Source organism: Mchenga conophoros, linkage group LG19, assembly GCF_057382185.1.
Source record: "Mchenga conophoros isolate Kocher_MC1m ecotype Shallow Benthic linkage group LG19, M_conophoros_male_GT1.1, whole genome shotgun sequence".
Taxonomy (NCBI): Eukaryota; Metazoa; Chordata; class Actinopteri; order Cichliformes; family Cichlidae; genus Mchenga; species Mchenga conophoros.
The window spans coordinates 9,016,693-9,036,336 of NC_140544.1; the positions used below are offsets into that span (position 1 = coordinate 9,016,693).

General features: G+C 44.1%; 1 protein-coding gene across 5 annotated transcripts; it reads right to left on the reverse strand.

Annotated features, from left to right (window-relative positions):
• Positions 1 to 33: 33 nt before the first annotated feature.
• LOC146551690 (uncharacterized) lies at positions 34 to 19,528 on the reverse strand. 5 transcript variants are annotated; one of them, XM_085256438.1, is made up of 20 exons: positions 18,461 to 19,528; positions 13,604 to 13,687; positions 13,438 to 13,521; positions 13,041 to 13,103; positions 10,042 to 10,140; positions 5,080 to 5,163; positions 4,701 to 4,775; positions 4,530 to 4,613; positions 4,378 to 4,452; positions 4,253 to 4,309; positions 2,642 to 2,704; positions 1,993 to 2,076; positions 1,841 to 1,915; positions 1,710 to 1,772; positions 1,526 to 1,588; positions 1,226 to 1,309; positions 1,083 to 1,145; positions 968 to 1,015; positions 764 to 892; positions 34 to 615 (listed from the first exon to the last, which is right to left on the reverse strand). In XM_085256438.1, exons 1-20 carry the CDS (start codon positions 18,789 to 18,791, stop codon positions 335 to 337), a joined length of 1,989 nt encoding a protein of 662 aa, XP_085112564.1. In that variant the 5' UTR covers positions 18,792 to 19,528; the 3' UTR covers positions 34 to 334. The 5 variants fall into 5 exon arrangements, with proteins under 5 accessions (XP_085112564.1, XP_085112565.1, XP_085112566.1 ...); XM_085256439.1 differs by lacking the exon at positions 4,253 to 4,309 and having other exon boundaries at positions 18,461 to 19,527; XM_085256440.1 differs by lacking the exons at positions 4,253 to 4,309; positions 4,378 to 4,452 and having other exon boundaries at positions 18,461 to 19,526.
• Between the last annotated feature and the right edge of the window lie 116 nt (positions 19,529 to 19,644).

Here is a 19,644-nt window from a genome sequence, read left to right on the forward strand (position 1 = left end):
CGACTTTACTGCAGAACAAACAAGAATCAGCAGGTCTGTTAAAACTTTATTGATCGATAGCCGAGAACGCTATTTCACTGACTGCTACATTCACAGGGGCGGGGCTAAAATCACGCTCCTCCTGAGACTTTTCCATGAAATGATCACTGGAGCAGAAACAGCAGCAGTGAGACTCGTTAAACCTGTTTACAGGATCATTTCCTCCGCTTTACGTTATATTAAAGAGTAAAGAGTAAAGTTTGCGTTATTAAGGGCGTGGCCTCTTTCATCCCACTTCCTGTTCGCTCTGCCGTACAAAGGTTGGATAATCTGGGTGCATCCCAGGACGTCGCCATCACAGGTGGAACAGCAGGAAGCCGGAGAACACGCTGAAGTTTCGCGAGTCGTCATAGAGGCGGTAGCTGGCCGGCAGGCCGAGGTGCACCCGGTCGCCCTCCTCTAGCTGCAGACACACGGCGTTGCTTGTGGAGGCGTAGCCGCCGTGGTCGTTCAGGTCGAGGCTGAAGACGATCGGCTTGTCGTTCTTGTACAGGTACAGGCCCATGTAGCCTTTCAGGTAATCTGCAGCCGTGAAGCTGAAGACGTACAGTCCGCTGACAGGAGCCGTGAAAACACCTGAGGACCAGCACAGGTGTTAATCAGACAAGCACCTCAGGGAGGAGCTCCACCCCCTCCACCTTTGACAATATTAATATAATTCTGCAGTCAAACATATGTTACGTGGAGCTGAATATTTCAGCGTCATGTGGGCGGAACGCTCTACCTGCTGTCTGGTTGTAGGCTTCGCCAATGTTGGTGATGATTTTGGAGAAGATCAGAGTTGTTTCTTCATCAAACGGTCCCACTGACCCTGAATCGGTCAGACCGGCTGAAAACGCCACCCTGAGCTCACCTAGAAGAGACAGATGTGATGTTTAACCCACAGCTGGCTGGTGAGGACATTTAAAGTGCCGCAGGCGTGGCTGACCTGCTTCCTCGGACGAGGCGCTCAGCTGGTTCAGCCTGACCTGCAGCTCTGAGAGAAAACATTCAGATGTGATTCAAGTTAATCGGACGCAGAAAGCTTCGAGGTCGTTCGTTACCATCAGCGCGTCTCTGTGCCGCCGTCAGTCGGTCCGAAACAGACTCCAGCTCAGCGGCTCGCACTGAAAACAGAGCGTGACACTGTGAACTCGGATAAACGCCATCAGACCTCCCGACAGTCCGGCAATGTAACAGAGGTCACCTGTGTTTTGTGTCGTCAGCTCGTCCACCTGCCGCTTGGTGACGTTCAGTCTGAGCTTCGTGGCCAACAGCTCGATGTCACGGCCTGAAAACAGTTTTTATTTTAATGACCTGCAGAACAAATGAGACCCCGACCTTCATCTGCGTCTTCAGCTGTAAACATCTGCTCTGCAAGCTGAGCAACAGCAACAATAAACAGTGGTGTGTAGGGTGCTACGCGTCACCTCAGTGTCACTTCATGTCTGACTGAGAGCTTTAATGAGCGACTCTTGAAACCTCAGGTAGGAGCTGATGACGGTACCTGCAGCACGAGTGTCCAGCTGTTCCAGCTGTGTCTCAGAGGATCTCAATCTGACATCCACGGCTGCACAACAAACCACTTTGTCATCGTTCACACAGAATTTCTAAACAGGTTCTCAGTTTCCGCTTTGCTTTAAAATGTCTACAGTTGGTACAAAGGTGTGACGTTAACCTTCGTGTGTTACCTGTGTGCTCAGACAGCAGCTGCTCCAGCTGTTTGTCTCCACGTCTCAGCCTGGTGAACATCTCTAAACAGAAACAGCAGCTGTGAGCGTGCTCAGAGCGATTCTCACTGCGTGCTCTCTGACAGCTGTACCTGTGTTCAGGTTGCCCTGCAGGCTCGCGCTCGCACTCACGTTTGTCTGCAGCTTCGTCAGTTTGGAGCTTTGATCTGAAACGTGAACAGTAGACAAACAAAGGGCCCTCACACACATACGCTTCCTTTCACCGGAGATTTCATTCACTTACCTGATGTTTCAGTCTGCAGCTCGTGGATCTGATGCTCTGTGGAGTTTAGTTTAAGCTGCAGCTGCTTCACTGAGTCGGTCTGAGCTGGAAACAGCACAGGAAACACATCACAGGTCTGACAGCGACACATCGAGTGTGAATGACAGGTTAGTCTCTGTTTAGACGCAGACGACACTCCGATCTCTGTCCTGGGAGATGATCCTGAGTGTGTCTGGCCTGAATGTTGTTAAACTGAAACGGAGACAGATGCTGCAACAATCACCAGCACGTACGTGTCCACAGAGTGATCAACATGCTCAGTTTTCATCTCAGTCTGAATCGTCAACACCACACAATCATTTTTGTCAGTGTCGACCAATCAAAGCACTGGGAGGAGGAGCCGTTTGTTTTATCTCATCATTCTGTCAGCGTCCAAACTCACTGTTTACACCGACGGTAAATCAGAGGATTTTCAAAATAAATCTTATTTATTCATTACTGAAACTGTTGAAGCTTCCAGGGAAGCATTAAAATTTTCTTCAGTTTCAGCTTCAAAGTTCAGTGTTTGCTACATAAAGTTGCAACACTTCACTCTGTTTGTGTGGATGTAACGTTCATGTATCGCATGAGCATTTGTACAACATGCCAGTCTGAAAGCTTCGTGTGTTACCTGTGTGCTCAGCCTTCAGCTGTTCCAGCCGTTTTTCACCATCTCTCAGTTGGTTCATAATCTCTGCAAAGTAAAGTAAACACGGTTGATGGTTCTTCAGGGAACCTTGTTAGATCCTTACATGACTGAATGTTTCTCTCTGCTCTGGCTGTATGAAGGTTTACAATCAAAGGTGGGCACACATGACTAAAGTATCCCATTAAACTAAACTGATCCAAATAGCAACTTGTTCAAAATCGTTGTTGATCAGTGTGATCGAAGCAGCTCTGAAACAGAAGCGTCTGGACTTCCAAAAAGCTTCTTCAGTCCTAGGGTCAAATGGTGGAGAGTCCCTGAGAGGGTCGTGGACCAACTATTGATCCTCTACCTAATCACACAAACCAAGGTGTGAAAACAGGTGTGGGTCCCAATCAGCCAGGATGAGACCTGGCCCCACCCTATCATGTGATTTCCTGAGGTGAGGATGTGAGTGGGCGTTAAGGCGTCTGGGAAGGATCTCAGACTGGATTATAGATGGCAGACAGATGGTGTCGTAAGCACCGCCCTGCGTTCAAAGACTGTTGTTCACAGTGAACACAGATGCTTCTTTCACTCCTCTTTCAAACCGTCTGTCTTCTCTGTCCAACATGTGAACATTGGCATCCTCGAAAGAGTGACCTTTGACCTTTAGATGCAGATGGACTTCCATGTCTTGTCCTGTGGAGGTGGCTCTTCTATGTTGTGGCTGTTTGGTGGTGCCAGTGTAGGTCTGAGCTCCGCACAGCTACGTTGCTGAGTTTGTGTTGAACCAGTGTGTGTGTCCGAGTGTGTGTCTGAAGTACACTCTTCTGAGCGTTGCAGCGTCCCTTTAATAGCATCGCACAAACTCTCTGTATCTTTTCAGTTACAGCGCCCAGCCGGGCTGTTTCTGGGCAGACTTTACTGTTCCAGGAGGACGCTTCGTCCTTCTGCACCCCAGCAGGTAACAGAGTGAAACATGGTCAGGCCACGCAGCTTTCACCAGATCATGCTGACGCACGCACGCAGGCGCGCACACACGCTTTATCTATGCAAACACAAATCCTACAGTGAAGTTCGAACAGCTAAATCTAAATGTGAGGATAAACTACAGTTTTCGTACACAAAGTCAGATGTTGGATGAATATGAATAAGACGATATCACCAGACCAGGCAGGAAACTGTGTTTGCCGTACTGCGGCCATGTGAGATGAACTTGGGATCTCGTTTCCTTTGAAATGCTTCAAATATGCGACCGCTCGCAGTCAGCTGCCATCTTGGTGCATCAAGAAGCGCTAAGAGTTGCAATATTCAGCAGACTGAGATGAACTGGAAATAACCTTCACCAGTGTGATGATGACTGTGTCAGTCAAATCACGGTTGCTGGCTCCGCCCTGTGCAGTCACCTTGTGAGGCAAAGTGCTCGCACCGAGGCGGAGCACTCGACCTCAGGCTGACCAGTTTACAGCCACTTAGTGAATGCGACGTGGGCAGCACCAAATGTTCCCAGACACAAAAGAGTTCCGCCTTTTTTACTGTAGTGTGACGGAGCCATGAAGAGTTCCTCTGAGAACCAGCTCGGTTCAGGATGAAGTCAAAGTCAGAGTGTGTTACCTGTGTGCTCAGACAGCAGCTGTTCCAGCTGTTTGTCTCTCAGCCTGGTGAACATCTCTAAACAGAAACAGCAGCTGTGAGCGTGCTCAGAGCGATTCTCACTGCGTGCTCTCTGACAGCTGTACCTGTGTTCAGGTTGCCCTGCAGGCTCGCGCTCGCGCTCACGTTTGTCTGCAGCTTCGTCAGTTTGGAGCTTTGATCTGAAACGTGAACAGTAGACAAACAAAGGGCCCTCACACACATACGCTTCCTTTCACCGGAGATTTCATTCACTTACCTGATGTTTCAGTCTGCAGCTCGTGGATCTGATGCTCTGTGGAGTTTAGTTTAAGCTGCAGCTGCTTCACTGAGTCGGTCTGAGCTGGAAACAGCACAGGAAACACATCACAGGTAAACTGAGAGCAGCTGCATGCTGTCACATGTTGCACCCTCAGATCACCTGACTTGCCTGTGCCGGTCAGCTCCAGCTGCTGCACCTGACTCTTCACAGCCAACAGGTTTTCTTCCCACGAGGCTGTGACAGCTGAGAGGGGAGGAGACGATCCCAGTTATGCAGAAACTCTTCACCTTTACTGGATCAGAGCTCGTTTATGAACACAGGACTGGAGCGCGTCCTTCACACGTCTTCAGCAGCTGTCTGAGGGACACGCTCTCCAGTCGACACGGACGCAGTTTATCGTGTTACAGCAGACAGATCTGATCATTGGACACAACATCTGGATCCAGCCAACACCGATGAAACAAACAGGTTGGTGAACATCTGGAAAGGTGAGCTCTGAGGTCAGCTGCAGCTGCTGCAGGTAACTCACACCTGTGGACCGACTCACCTGAGGTTTGTGTGTGCAGCTCATCCAAGCGGCGTTCAGCCTCACTCAGCCTGCTGCCGAGCGCCGAAACCTCCGCCGACTCCACTGAAATGTGAGAACAAAAGCGATGGAGGGTCGGTGAAACATGTTTGATGACGAACGGCTTCAACAGTAATCTACGGACACGAGCACTCGCAGAGATGCTCTCCGTGAACGTGTTTGCTTCCTCGCAGTAACATAAACACGCTGGCGCTCGTTTCTCTGTGCGTCTTGCTGCATCAGACTATAAATCTCACGGCGTACTTCCGTCTCAGTTTCATGCACACAACGGTGAGAATTAACTTAATTTTGTTTTTCTAATCTTCTCTCCTGGCTCTCGGCGGAGGCGGTCGCATCTTCTCCGGTCTCCTCTCCCTTATCTTCGTCTCATCTCGGAGACGCTCTCCGCGTGTTCTCTAAGAATAACAAGGAATTATGGATTTGATCAACTGGTCTCTAAACACTACTAACACCCTCTCGATGAGAAACCTGGGTGCTGGGAGCCTGATCCTCCTGCAGGAACGTGCGCTGCCGGATTGGCACGACACCGGCGCATCGTGTGTCTGCCAACACTCTCAGAGGAGGACATTGAAGACATCGACCTGTTCTGGGCTGTGATAACGGGCTTCCTGCTGATTGGAGCTGCTCGGCCCTGGCGTATCAACGAATAATGAAAACCTGTTACAGCTGCTCAAAATCCCACGAGCACTCACACTGTTAACTGAACACAGTCTGGATAAAATCATGGAGAAGCTCACAACTCTGCAACGGGAGAGCTAGAATTGATAGGATTATGAGAGCTGCTCCATCCCACTTTGGACACATTTATTAACCCTCATAATGTCCTCCCGATTTCCACACACCTGTGGTCCCCAGGGGTCAAAAATGTCCCCATCTGCTTTGATTGATACTTAATTAATATGAAGTGGATTTTCCCCTACTTTTTATTAAAACTTAATTCAAACATTTTGACACATTTTTTTTTATTCCATTTCAAATTTAAATCTGATAAAAAACCTCATAAAAATGAATTTTTTCTTTGTTTTTGGGTAAAAAATAAATTAAATCATCAGTTATTGTGATTATTGTTTCACAACCAGAGTCGGTTGCTTTAACAGATGATCACAGACGGGTTTATGTCAAAGTTAATTTAGAAAGCTGTTTTTAAACTACTTCAAGTTTTTTACTGGCAGCAAATAATCACATCTGTTGTCCTCTGGGCTCAAAAATGACCCCGTTTGCTTTGACTGTTTATAAAAGCAACAAGTATAAAATATCATCCATCTCTGTGTTTCAAGGTTTTATTCAACTTTATTCCAACTCATTGCCTGACAGTTTTCTATATTTTGGCATGGTAGGAACACCAGGGCATGAGTCTGAGTGAAGGCAAACTTTCATGAGGACAAAGGCGTGTCCATATTTGACCCAAGTGCAGGAGGAAGCTCAGGTTCATTCCTCTGCACTGGTCCCATCATGGACAGCTTTCTTTCTGCAGTTGCAGGCCAAGGGTCATATACAGTAAACAAGCTGTTACTGGTGATTGTTTTCTTTTGGAAACCTGCAATGTTAGGGACAACTCGCGTGTCCTGACTGCAGGACAGACGGTTTGCCATCGCACACGAGCATGTTCCATGTACAGCTGGACCTGCATCACATGCTGCTCATGTTTTTATCTCATAGCTCCCTGGTTTACTTGGATGTTCTGTTGGACAGAGTCCTCTGAAGGGGACTTGGTGCTCATACAGTCACATCAGTACCAGGATCTTACATCACAGCAGGAGAAACACCCACTTGTTCCATACACCTCATGGGAGCACGTTTGTGTCATGAACGACGATCATCTATTGTGTCTTTATCAAGAAATGATGTCCTTTTTGTGCTTCTATGATTAATCTTGTGTCACCTTTAAAACTTCTCTACCAGACTCAGGATGTCATAAACTGGCCGTAGCGACTCTACTGGATGCGCGGCAGTAAGAATCAACACACCCACATATGCCTACAGCTGCATTCGGTCCATTTTTCTTCCTCTCTTGTTGTCCCTCCTTGTTCATCATTGAGTTGGCTGTAGAGCAGGTCATCTGCTAATTGGATGGTTGTTGGTTCAATCTCTGTGTGCTCTAGTCTGGAGTTCTTACCAAGGTGTCCTTGGGCAAGTTACTGAACCCCAACTTGGTCTCTGATGCATCTATTGGCATGTGAACGTTAAAAAGCAGAATACAAGCAGAATACACTGTGTATAATGCTTTCAGTACTCGAGTAGAAAAGCCACTGAAGGAGTATGGGACCTGGCACATGTGCTTGGACTGTGGTAGATCATCTTTCTCTGAGGCACATGAGAGAGTCATGCATCGTCTGTCACTGGGAAGGTTAGAAGACCAGATCAGTGTTTCCTCACGTTACTGCAAATATTCCTCTGTCTCAGCTGACTCCTCTTTCCTGCTTGATTCTTTGTCTTCATCATAATTGAAATGGATGATGTGTAGTCCTCTGACACATCTTCTATTTCAGTTTCACATTCTGAAAATTCAAGAAACTTCAAGAAGCCCAGTCACTTTCTCTCCAAGCTCCTCAGACTACCATGTCCTGGATGCCTGAGAACCTACTTGAACATAGTTCAGATTCTTCATCACTTTTCTTCACTTCATAGCCTTCTTCCACTTCTGCAGGTGGCTGATGTGCTTTTTCAGAGAAAGGGTAGCATGTGCTCTAAATATTGACAATATTTTCTATATCTTCTAACCCTGGATCTTCCTGAACATTGATTCTCCCTCCTCATTATACTAGAGGACAATATGTGCTTTGTCCTACTGGTCATTGCTTTGCACAACATGGTAAAAAAAAGTATGCTCATCAAAGTATGCAAATCTCCAGTGCAATGGAGGCTTGTGAGCATACTTTCTGTGTATGTATTATTGTAGGTTCAACCTTACAATATGAAGCACTTTGATGCGGCTGTTGTTGTGATTCGGTGCTGTATAAATAAAATTTCATTGAATATAGAGCACCTGCCTCCTCATTGTGCTGCCTGTTGTTGTTGTTGTTGTGGTTGTTATGACCAGTGCTTGACCCCACACATCAGTGATCCAAGATCAAAGATGTATGAAAGCAGTATGTTGTGAAAATACGGCTCTTTGCAACACTTTGTACTTTGGGGTCATTTTTGTCCTACGAGGACCAACAACGTTATAAAATCCAATAAAAATCCCATAAATAAATCAAATTACTTAAAACTTATTCCAATCATGCATAGCATAGTAATGAATAACGTCTGTTATTTTCAGACCATTTGATGAATAAAAAACACATTTTTGATAGCAAAAGATTTCTTTAGAGGACAAAAATGACCCAAGGACAACACCAAACCCCCCAAAATATGACTATCCAGAGTTGGGACCAGGAAGCAGAGTTGCAGTCTTACACGCCTCTCTGCAGCTTCTCTCCTCCTGCTAACCCCCAAAACCCATCTCCATAGTATGGAAGCCCGTTTCCGCCACTTAAAAAAAAAAAAGATCCATAACTCAAAATTTCGAGTTGCTTTTCTCAAAATTTTGAGTTAATAAATCGAAATTTCGAGTTAGCGCTGCCAATCAGTAATCTACGTGAATGATGTCATTTCCTTGTTACCTGGAAGCTGAAGCCCTCAGCTACAAATGCTACAGCTAAGCTACCGGTATTACATCCAGTCGTGAATGCACAGATTGCTGAGTGTTTTCAGCCTGGCTTCACAAATGATGAAATCCCTGTGTTATTAGCTGAATCACATGGTGTTACTATCAGCAAACGTACTCGCGAAAGCGCCAATTTGTTGGGATCCGTTTTTGAGAGCGCGTTCCTCTGCGCCATATGCTTCCGGGTAACAAGAAAGCGACCTCATTCACGTATATTTTTGATTGGGAGAGCTAACTCGAAATTTTGAGAAAAGTAACTCGAAATTTTGAGTTATGGATACTAGCTGTTTTTGTTTTTGTTTTTTATTCAGTGGCGGAAACGGGCTTCCATACCATAGAGACTGTGTCAGCTCCCAAACAGACGAAAAACAAACTAAAAACCAGCAACAAACAACTTAAACATAAACACAAAGAAAGAACAATACAGTATCCACATCTGAACCAAAGAGTAAAACAGTGAAATGTGGATGATTAAATATTAGGTCTCTCTCCTCCAAGTCTCTGTTAGTACATGACTTAATAATTGATCAACAAATCGATTTACTCTGCCTTACAGAAACCTGGTTGCAGCAGGATGATTATGTTAGTTTAAATGAATCAACACCCCCGAGTCATTCTAACTACCAGAAACCTCGAAGCACAGGCCGGGGGGGGCGGTGTGGCAGCAAAGTTTGATAGAGAGGTTCACTGTGAAATAATGTGTCCTAAACTAGCCTGCAAATTCTTGCACAGTGGGAAACAAAAGTGAGGCGACCGTTGTTGTGATTCTGCGCTGTGTGAATAACACTGAATTGGGACCAGTGATGGACATGCAGTTGTTCGCCCTAAACCCAAACAATCACGAGCTTCCTCCACCAGCTGGAAGCCCCGAGGCTGAAACTAGAACAACAATTGAGGAGTTTTTCCTGTTCTCCCTTCAGGAGCTCAGTCTGAGTTCGTTTTTCTCCTCGTCTTTCCTCATATTGTGTATTTCCATCATTCTTCCTCTCTGATCGGTCTTCTTTATGTGATGTTTGCATAATGTACGGTCTGAAGGGTAAGGTGGCGCTGGAACGCCGACACCTTAACCCGGTTTCCTTCGGGATCAATAAAGTTGAATGAAATGAAATCTCTCTGAACTCTGATGTGAAATCATTCCCTGCAGGACGAACGGATGCTGCACCTGGTGAGGAGCTGAGCTGCTGCAGCGACTTCAGTCCACCCCGCAGAGCTGCAAACAACACGCCCACCCGGCAGCGTCACTCTGCACATGAACAGCTGATCAGCTGACTCACCTTCAGCGTCAGCGCTCAGCTCCTCCAGACGGGCGCCCAGTCGAGCCTCCAGCTCCAACATGTCAGGCGTCAGAGACGAGGCGTTGGAGGCCGGAAACTCTGCAAAGTGTCGACATGCAACATTAAACGCTCAGGTGGGCGGGGACAAAATGAAATTTTAGTCGGAAAACAATAGCGCCCCCGGTGGTGATGGTTTAAACATTCAGCATCAATTATAAAAATCACCTTTAAAAATCTCAGACGGGAGCTTTTTATTAATTTTTTTAAATTTATGTTTGATTAGTTTTCTTATTTATACAACATGTACAACAAATTCAATTTAATCACCGTGAGGGGGAAAGCAAAACCAAAGCGAACAACAACAGAAGAGACAAACGGACCAAAACAAGACCAAACAAAACACAAGAACAAACAAACAAACCAAGAAATACAATGACATTATACAAAATCGGACCTCCCATTTTGTACATATTTCAACCATTTCAACCAATATTCTTCAAATGAGTCCGCCTGGCACTTTAGCCTAAAAGTTATTCTTTCTATAACAAAAATATTATATATCACATCAATACATCCATCTATGGTAGGAATATCCTCTTTAATCCAAAGGCGAGTTATGGCCTTTTTGCAAGCTACCGACAGCACACTGAACAAATACTTATCCGGTTTGCATAGATTAAGACTCTCTAGGTTGCCTAGGTACAACAATGCAAAATGAAATTGTATTTTCTTTTGGAAGATTGTTTCCATGACCTTGTCCTTATGTATTTCCTTCCAAAATGGAACCACACGGGGACATTCCCAAAAAATGTGGAAATGATTTGATGTTGCATGTCCACAATGCCTCCAGCATGTTGTATTCTGAGATTTTTGGGCTGGGGTAATAAAATAACGAAATACATTCTTCCAGCTGAATTCCCTCCACGAGGGGGAGCTTGTTACTGACCACTGCTGCCTACAAACCCATCCCATTCCTCTCCTGTTAGGAATAGATTGCTCTCCGTTTCCCATCTTCCTTTAACATATCTTGTATCATGACCCCATAGATTGATCAGTGAACAATATAATTTGGAAATAATTTTTTGATAGGTTGCATTCTCGAATATATTTATAATCTCTTCATTCCCAGTCGATAACTGAGAATTTTTTAGCTTTTTATTCAGGAAGTCCCTCAGTTGCAAATATCTAAATAAAGATCTGGATTTTGCAACCCGAATTTTTTCTTAAGGTCTTGGAAACTCATCACTTTTCCATTTTTCAACAAGGTACTGTATGTGGTGAGACCTTTATTTGCCCATGTTTTGAATGTCGAGTCGATCTTGCTAGGCAAAAATTCTGGGTCATATGCAAACCATTTAAGGAATCCGGCCCTCTGGTTTAATTGGTACTTTTTAAGTACTCTTTCCCATATTTTTATTGAACTTACTATCCAAGGGTTGCCCGGGTCTCCCAGGAGTCGTAACTCTGAAGGATCTCCTATCAGTGCCCCGACAGGAAAATTACCTCCCAAGGACAATTCCACTTCCTTCCATCTTGAACAGTATCCAGGTTTACACCAGCCCACCAGATTTCTTATTTGTGTTGCCCTGTAGTAGTCCTGTAGGCAAGGGAAGCCTAATCCTCCTTTATCTTTGGGAAGCTGAAGTGTTTTGAACTTAACTCTTGGCTTTTTACCCTGATTTTATCTGTTTTGATTTTATATACTGTTTTGTTTGTTTGTTAATTAGTTAAGCTTAAATTTCAAAACTTACATTAACTATCTACTGTTCTGATTTTATCTGTTTTGATTTTACATACTGTTTTGTTTGTTTGCTTGTTTGTTAAGTGGGTTAGAGCTCTGGGTAGCTCCCCAGCTGGGTCTAGAGAGTATTTTAAATTCAGGGAATTTAAAATAGAAAGTAGCTCGTCCACAGAAGGACTGGTAGCTCCCCTTATATAAATCATATAAATCTTGAGAGGGTCCTATCCCACTCTACAAAGTATCTATCAGGGTTTTCTATAGAAACAGACTGGAATAAGTACAATATCTTTGGGAGCATATTCATTTTTATGATGTCCACTCTAGAAGAGATGCTTAGATAAGGGATTAATGACCATCTGCTAATATCTAGCATGATATCTTTTTTAAGTAGGGAGTAGTTGATTTCTTCCAAACTGGTTATATCCATTGATAAATTTATGCCCAGATATTTGATAGTTCTTTTGTCCCAGCTTAGTTTGTATTTGTTGAGCAGATTTGGGGGGGGGGCTATAAAAGCTACTAAGAACTTGTGTTTTTTGTATATTCAATTTATATCCCAAGTATAGCCCATACTCCTTTAACACTGACATGAGCTCCATAAGTGATTCGGTAGGTTTTGATAAGTAAACCAAAATATCATCTGCAAACAAGGCCAATTTCTGCTCACTTCCAGCGATATTAATCCCTTTTACGTTACCATTCTGCCTAATCCTTTGAGCCAATGGCTCTATAAAAATAGCAAATAAGAGTGGACTCAGTGGGCATCCCTGTCTTGTGGACCTTTCAAGCTTAAAAGCATCTGAAAGTTCACCATTAATCTTTATTTTTGCAGTTGGGCTATTATACAAGGCCCTCAATATAGTGATGATGGACCCATTAAACCCAAATCTAAGCATTGCTTGGAATAAAAATTCCCATCTCAAGGAGTCGAAAGCTTTTTCAGCAACTAGACTCAATAATATAGCTGGTATTTTATTTAAATTAATATGTCTAATAATTTGCAGAGTTCTCTTAACACTATCATGGGTTTGGCGCGACCTAACAAATCCAGTTTGATCTAGGTTTATTATCCTTGGGATGATCCCTTCAAGTCTCCGTGCTATGATTGACGTAAACAATTTGTAATCTACATTTAATACACTTATTGGCCTGTAGTTGGAACATTCTAGTTTGTCTTTATCAGAGCTTTATCGGGAGCTTTTTAAAGGTGATTTTTTAAGCCGACCCTCGAGTCAGCAGGACAGGAAGCGAATCTGACCTGAGATCTGCTGCCTCAGCTCCTCCATCAGACTCTCGGTGTTACACAGTCTGGCCGCCAACACTGAAAACGAGCAAACACACACAGGAAGTTTACACACAACTGCTTGACAAAATAAAATGGTGGAGACTTTTAGTCAGAAATTTTTCTGAGGAAGTACAACTGAATGTCAGTGTGAGCAGCGCCCCCCAGTGGCCACACAGCGTCACCAGTCAGTAGAAACAACTTCCTGTTTTTCATCATAAGTCTGGCTCACAGCCACAGACTGTATATAAAAGATGTACACCCTTTATGTCCATCTTTAAATACCGTCAGTGGGACTTCCTGCTTCAAAGAAAAGTTGGTTAATCTATGAAATTAGAACTAAGTCACCAAACAGTGAGTGCTTGATGATGACCTGCGTTCTTCCTCCTCAGCTGCTCCACGGTGCTCTCGCTCGCCCTCAGTCTCATCTGCAGGAACGGCAGCTCCGCCGCCAGAGCTGCAGACACAGCAGTAACCCAGTGTAAGGTCCACAAACCTGCGAGCCGCTGCTCAGGTGACGACGAGGGTCCGAGACTCACCCGAATTCTTCTTCTTCAGGTCGTCCGTCGAGCGCTCGCTGCTGTTCAGCCTGGACTGAAGTGTCGACACGTCGGCGGCTCGAGCTGAGGGACGACACAGGACATCAGAACCACCTCGGACTTAGAGGCCGAAGAATCTGATCCAGGACCGAACCCAGGCCAGGTTCGGTCCTGGATCCATATATGTTAAAAAATCAAAAACGATTTTCAATTTTTTTGTAGTTTATTGCACTTTTTTGCAATTTATGTAATTACTATGCACTTAATGAATACATATTATTAAAATCTGGGCTATAATGGTTGTATTGATGTATAGCAACTTGAAATGCTCCCAAAAATGGCTCCACAGCATGTAAAAATATAATATAAGCTCTGGCGGACTTGGTTCTATGGTAGGTCTTAAAGGGTTAAATGCTTACATATACACACACACAGTTACTGTCCCTCCTAGGGATGGGTATCGTTTAGGTTTTATCCGATACCGGTGCCAAACTGGTACTTTTGAAACTGTGCCGGTGCTCAAACGGTGCTCAAAGAATGGAGGACACAAAATTGGTCCAAAAACCTCTCATGTTCAGCTGTTTTTTGTAAAAAGATAACAATGTTAGCCTTTTCTGCAGCTGTGGGGCATATATGGCATCACTCTTGGCTGGAAGCAGTGCTTAAACAATGGAAAAAACACACAAACTTTGTCCAAAATCCTCTCATGTTTAACTGTTTTCCACTTTTTCTTTGGTCATTTTAGCCTTTTTGTCCAGGGTGAAGGGAGCATCTGCCATCAAACAAGAAGACAGCTGCATGTAGCTATGATGATGTTTGCTAGTTCACCTTACATGCATTAATTTAATAATAATGGATTGGATTTACATAGCGCTTTTCAAGGCACCCAAAGCGCTTTACAATGCCACTATTCATTCACTCTCGCATTCACACACTGGTGGAGGCAGCTACGGTTGTAGCCACAGCTGCCCTGGGGCAGACTGACAGAAGCGAGGCTGCCATATCGCACCATCGGTCCCTCTGGCCAACACCAGTAGGCGGTAGGGTAAAGTGTCTTGCCCAAGGACACAACGACCAGGACAGAGAGCCCGGGGATCGAACCGGCGACCTTCCAGTTACAGATACGCTTCCCAACCCCCTGAGCCATGGTCGCCCCAACAACGTGGTTAGCCTACTCAACATAAATTACACACGAACAACATTAAGCTACTCCCGCAGAGAAGAACGGCTGCTGCTGCTGCCATCGTCATCCTCATCATTTCTGCTACACTGACAGGGCTAGGGGCCAGGACTCTCCTCTTCTGGTTTTTGGGGGACGTTGCTAACTCCGGGTCCGTTAACAGGCAACCCAACCGCAGTAGATGTGCTCGGTGTGAGGTCTCGCAGCAAGCTATCAAATACAGCGCATTTTTCGGCTTTAAAAAAAAAACGCTATGCGTCGCCAGGTGTTTCATCGGATTCAAGGTGTTACCTCCTTTGCACAGTATCACCTTAAAGCACTTGTTGCTGCTGAGTTTGCATCTTTTGCTGTGAAGTACAGCCAGACTTTTGACCGCTTCGCCTTGGGCATTTTTAATCTGTAGCTCTGCTCTAAAAGAACGTACGTACCTGGACCCGCCTACTGTCCTCGGAAACGTAAAATGATTGTGTCACAGCTCAGGAAAATAAAGCACCGAAATGTGCGCTGCTTTTCGGTCTGGTTACTACCGTTTATGTCAGAACCGGTGCCGTCATGGCACCGGATACCGGTACCCATCCCTAGTCCCTCCACACATACAACTCGGTTCTGCTTGTCGCTACCCGATCCGTACCGGAAACCTGATCGGTACCCCGCATGCGCGAAAGGTGTCTACTTCCAGTCGAAGCATTTTACGATAGTTACGGGTCAGAGTATCTGTTAAGATGTTAAGAATAACAAGTATCTCTTAAAATGTTTCCGATAATGAAACATTTAATATAATGTAGACAAAAACAAATAAAAAGATAGCGACAGATCAGAACTCCCGATCCGTACCGCGCATGTGCAGGGGTTTTCTTCTTCTTCTGTTGGTTTAATGGCAGTGTACTCCCCAGTGTACGAGGATACTGCCCCCTGCTGACCGAGTGAATGAACCCTATTGTAAACTGAATTGGCGTCATTACAAACGTGTGTTAAATTTGATTTAGTGATAGTCGAGTTTGTTTATGCTTGTCTGTGCGGAAAGGATTGTTGGAATAGTGATGATAATGTCCGCTATCACTGTCAATTGCCAGTAAACACTTCATCTGGCTGCTGAATCTTCACGTGACACATTACAAAGTCTGTATTATTAACTCTGTCATTAGGCACCATTCTTCTTGTTTTATGGCGCTTTTGTTTTTTACTTATTTGTCCCCACCCCCTCAGGTTTGACCTCTCATTCATTTAATTTTCTTTTAGTCTTAAATTAAACAAACAACATATGAAACAAAAGTAAAGCAAAACAAACCAAGCATGCAGAAATCAAAACAAGAAATAAGCAAGCCCCACCACAGTACAGTTTCTTTCATATGAAAAAGACAGAATGTGTAAATTTGCAGATTCACAAGTTATGGAAAAACAAACAAACAAAAAGAACAACAACACCATTACCAGCAACAGCACCGTCCTGGGTTAACCCCGTTTTCTTCATTCTTGTACTTATTTAAAATTAGGTTTTTATATTTTAAACTGTTTTATGTTTTTACTTTCTTTTATTTCTTCAGTTAGACTGTTCCATAATTTAACTCCTGCAATTGAGATAGACATCGTTTTTAAAGTCGTTCTAGCACTTTGTATTTTTAAATTCCATTTCCCTCTTAAGTTATACCCACCGTCTCTTTCTATGAACCATTTACAGATTTCTTTTGGAAGCAATTTATTTCTTACTTTATACATTATTTGCGCTGTTTTAAGCTTCACCAATTCTTGGAATTTAAAAGCTTGCATTTTGACAAAGAGTGCATTTGTATGGTCCCTGTACCCACATTATTATTAATCTAATGGCCCTTTTCTGTATTATAGTTATTGTTTGTGTGTTACTTTTGTATGTTTACCCAGACCTCGACACAGTAGCTCATATATGGCAGTAGTAAAGCACAGTATAACATATGTTCTGATCCAACATGTGCTTTGCTTTCCCCACGACGGCCCCGTGCCAGTTTCCCCCGAACATCAGTGCTGTGTGGCTTCCAGCTCGTGGTCAATGATCACCCCAAGATATTTTATTTCATTGACTCTTTCTAAACATACATTGTCAACACATATTTCTACACTGATGTTTTTCTTTTGGTTTCCAAACAACATAAATCTGGTTTTATCGAGATTCAATGATAATTTATTTATATCAAACCACTTCTTTAATATCGTTAATTCCTGTGTGATCATCTCCAAAACCTGTGGCAATTCCCCACCTGAACACAGTATATTTGTGTCATCTGCAAATATTACAAACTTTAACATCTCCGATACTCTGCAGATATCATTTAAGTACATAATAAACATTTTTGGACCCAGTACTGAACCTTGAGGTACTCCACAAGCTATATCCATCAAATTAGATTTATATTCATTTATTTGTACATATTGTTGCCTATTCCCTACATAGCTTTTTAACCATTCCAAAACCACTCCCCTAAACCCGTACTTTTCCAGTTTGTTATTAGAATTTCATGATTAACAGCATCAAACGCCTTCTTTAGATCTAAGAAAACGAGTGCGTACCTCTTATTATCCACACGTTCTGTCATCTCTTCCATTAAATCTATCAGTGCCAAAGCTGTTGACCTGTTGATCTGAACCCATACTCACCATCTGTCATTAATTCATGTTTTTCCACAAAACTGTCAAATCTTTTTATGAAGAGTTTTCCAGTATCTTAGAGAACTGGGAGAGTATTGACACTGGTCTATAGTTTGTAAAGTGATGCCTTTCACCAGTTTTGTAAATGGGAATAACTTTAGCAAAACCGCTGTTTGAAACGACAAGTTGAACATATATTTTAATGATTTTACAACACCATCAATCTTTACTGTTACCATATCAATATCAGTCCAGTCTGTACTGGTTTTGTTCTCTATGTCATGAATCTCTTTCTCTTCCACTGCGCTTAAAAACATTGAGCTTCTATTGCTTTCAGTATTTTCACCAGTGTCCCATCAACCTTTATTTCTTCTGCCAGTTTTGGCCCTATGTTTACGAAGAATTCATTAAAGCCATTTACTATCTCTTCCATGTTATTAATACTTCTTGTCCCTCTATAAAGTACCCATCGTTATTCCCTGATCCATCTTTGATTACACTGTTTAATACGTTCCAGATATCTCTTGTGTTATCTTTATTGTGTTCCAACCTTTTAATGAAATACTCTGTTTTACAGGATCTCATTATATTAGTTCATTTATTTTTGTAAGATTTATACTTCCTTTCAGTTTCCATGGTTCTCTTTTTTATCAATGCTCGATATAGGGGATTCTTTTTTTGCTGGTATTTTGTAGTCCTCCGTGGTCTTCCTGCATAGTTGTTTTCCTGTTGATTTCAATTACTGGACAGTTTTTATCAAGTAACGTGTTAAATGTTCTCAAGAATCCTTTGTAAGCTTTATTAACTTCGACCCCCCCGCTCTAACACGAAGCTCTCAACCTACAGCTCCAGCTTTGCCTCTTCTGCCTCTTGTTATGCGACAGCCTCTAGTGATTAATACACGAACAGGTTCCTGCTGTTTAGGCTCAAAACAGTTTGATGTTTTTCGCCTACCTGAGGACAGCAGGACTCACCTGTGCTACACCAGCTAAACTCACTGCACCACCTCTCAGTCTGAGGAGCAGCTATGACACTTAATGTGACGGAGGAGGCCTCACCTTTGCTTTGCTCCTCCAGCTCCTCCACCCTCCCCCTCAGCTCCTCCGCCTGTCGGAGCGCTTCCTCCTTCAGTCCCTCCAGGCTCCGTCTCTGCTGCTCGGCCTGCACCTCTCCATCCCTCAGCCAGCTCTCCACCCTCCTCAGGATCTGACGCCGGCCCACTTCCTCCGCCTTCAGGCTCAGCACCAGCTCCTTCAGCCCTCGCAGTTCATCCCAGAGGATGGGGAGGGCCTGGGAGATGACCGCCGGCGGGGGGACAGAAGCCTCCGACTGGCCCCGACTGACAGAGCAGCAGAGCAGCAGAAACAGAGCAGCAGACCTTCTCGCCATTGTCCTCCACCTGCAGAAATCCTTCAGCACAAGGGCGAGGGGGTGGAGTCTCCCCACAAACACGATTCAAAACAAACAAGCAGAAAACACAAAACTGCAGTTTGTAAAAGTGGGTGTTATTAACAAGAATAATAAGAGCGAAAGCAGAGCAGCTTCACCCGCTTCCTCCTGAACCCTGCGCTCCATAAGCAGCTTACCCAAAGAAGAAAGGCTGCTTGCACTCACTTGGCATCCAGTAATCATTCGCCTCACAATAAAAAGGCCTTTCTCAGTCACGGCTTCCCACATGCTCCAACCCAGATAATCATGCAAAGAATTCCAAGTGTGAAAGAAAGAACTGTGGTTCACCTTCAGCCTTTATGAATCCGAGCACTGTTTCAACAGCTACGCTCTCACGTCCTCCTGCGCGTCAGAAAACAGCTGACAGCTGCAATAACTGCTCACTGAGCCATAATAACTCAACGGTACCAGGGTGGGTAACCGGAGTAACGTTGAACCCGAGGGCGGGTAACCGGAATAACGTTGAACCCGAGGGCGGGTAACCGGAATAACTTTAACCTAGCATCCAAACGACAGCGGCCCTTACAACTCAAAATCGCACCTCAGCTCAGGTGTGTGCACGTTGTGTGATTTGCAAAATAAAGTGCAGCTGACAGGAATCGTGTTAAAACCTGATCTGTCGCTGCTCAGGGATTCATCCACATCAGTAAGAGTGTAAATGAATACAGACAAAAGAGCTCTCCATCAAAAAGAGAATGAAAGAGAGGCAGTCAAAGGAGAGAGCAGGGGTCAGTTAAAGTGTAGTTTAAATAAGGTTTAGTTTGTACTTACACCTGCTGAGACTGAAGGCTGC

Bases quoted from the DNA above. Each gene is read 5' to 3' on its own strand.
- LOC146551690 (XM_085256438.1), bottom strand. From the start codon at position 18,791: ATGGCGAGAAGGTCTGCTGCTCTGTTTCTGCTGCTCTGCTGCTCTGTC. The intron at 13,688-18,460 runs GTGAGGCCTCCT...GTCGTCCCTCAG, and splicing joins GCTGGAGGAGCAAAGCAAAG to CTCGAGCCGCCGACGTGTCG. The intron at 893-967 runs GTCAGCCACGCC...TGTCTCTTCTAG, and splicing joins CGCCTCGTCCGAGGAAGCAG to GTGAGCTCAGGGTGGCGTTT.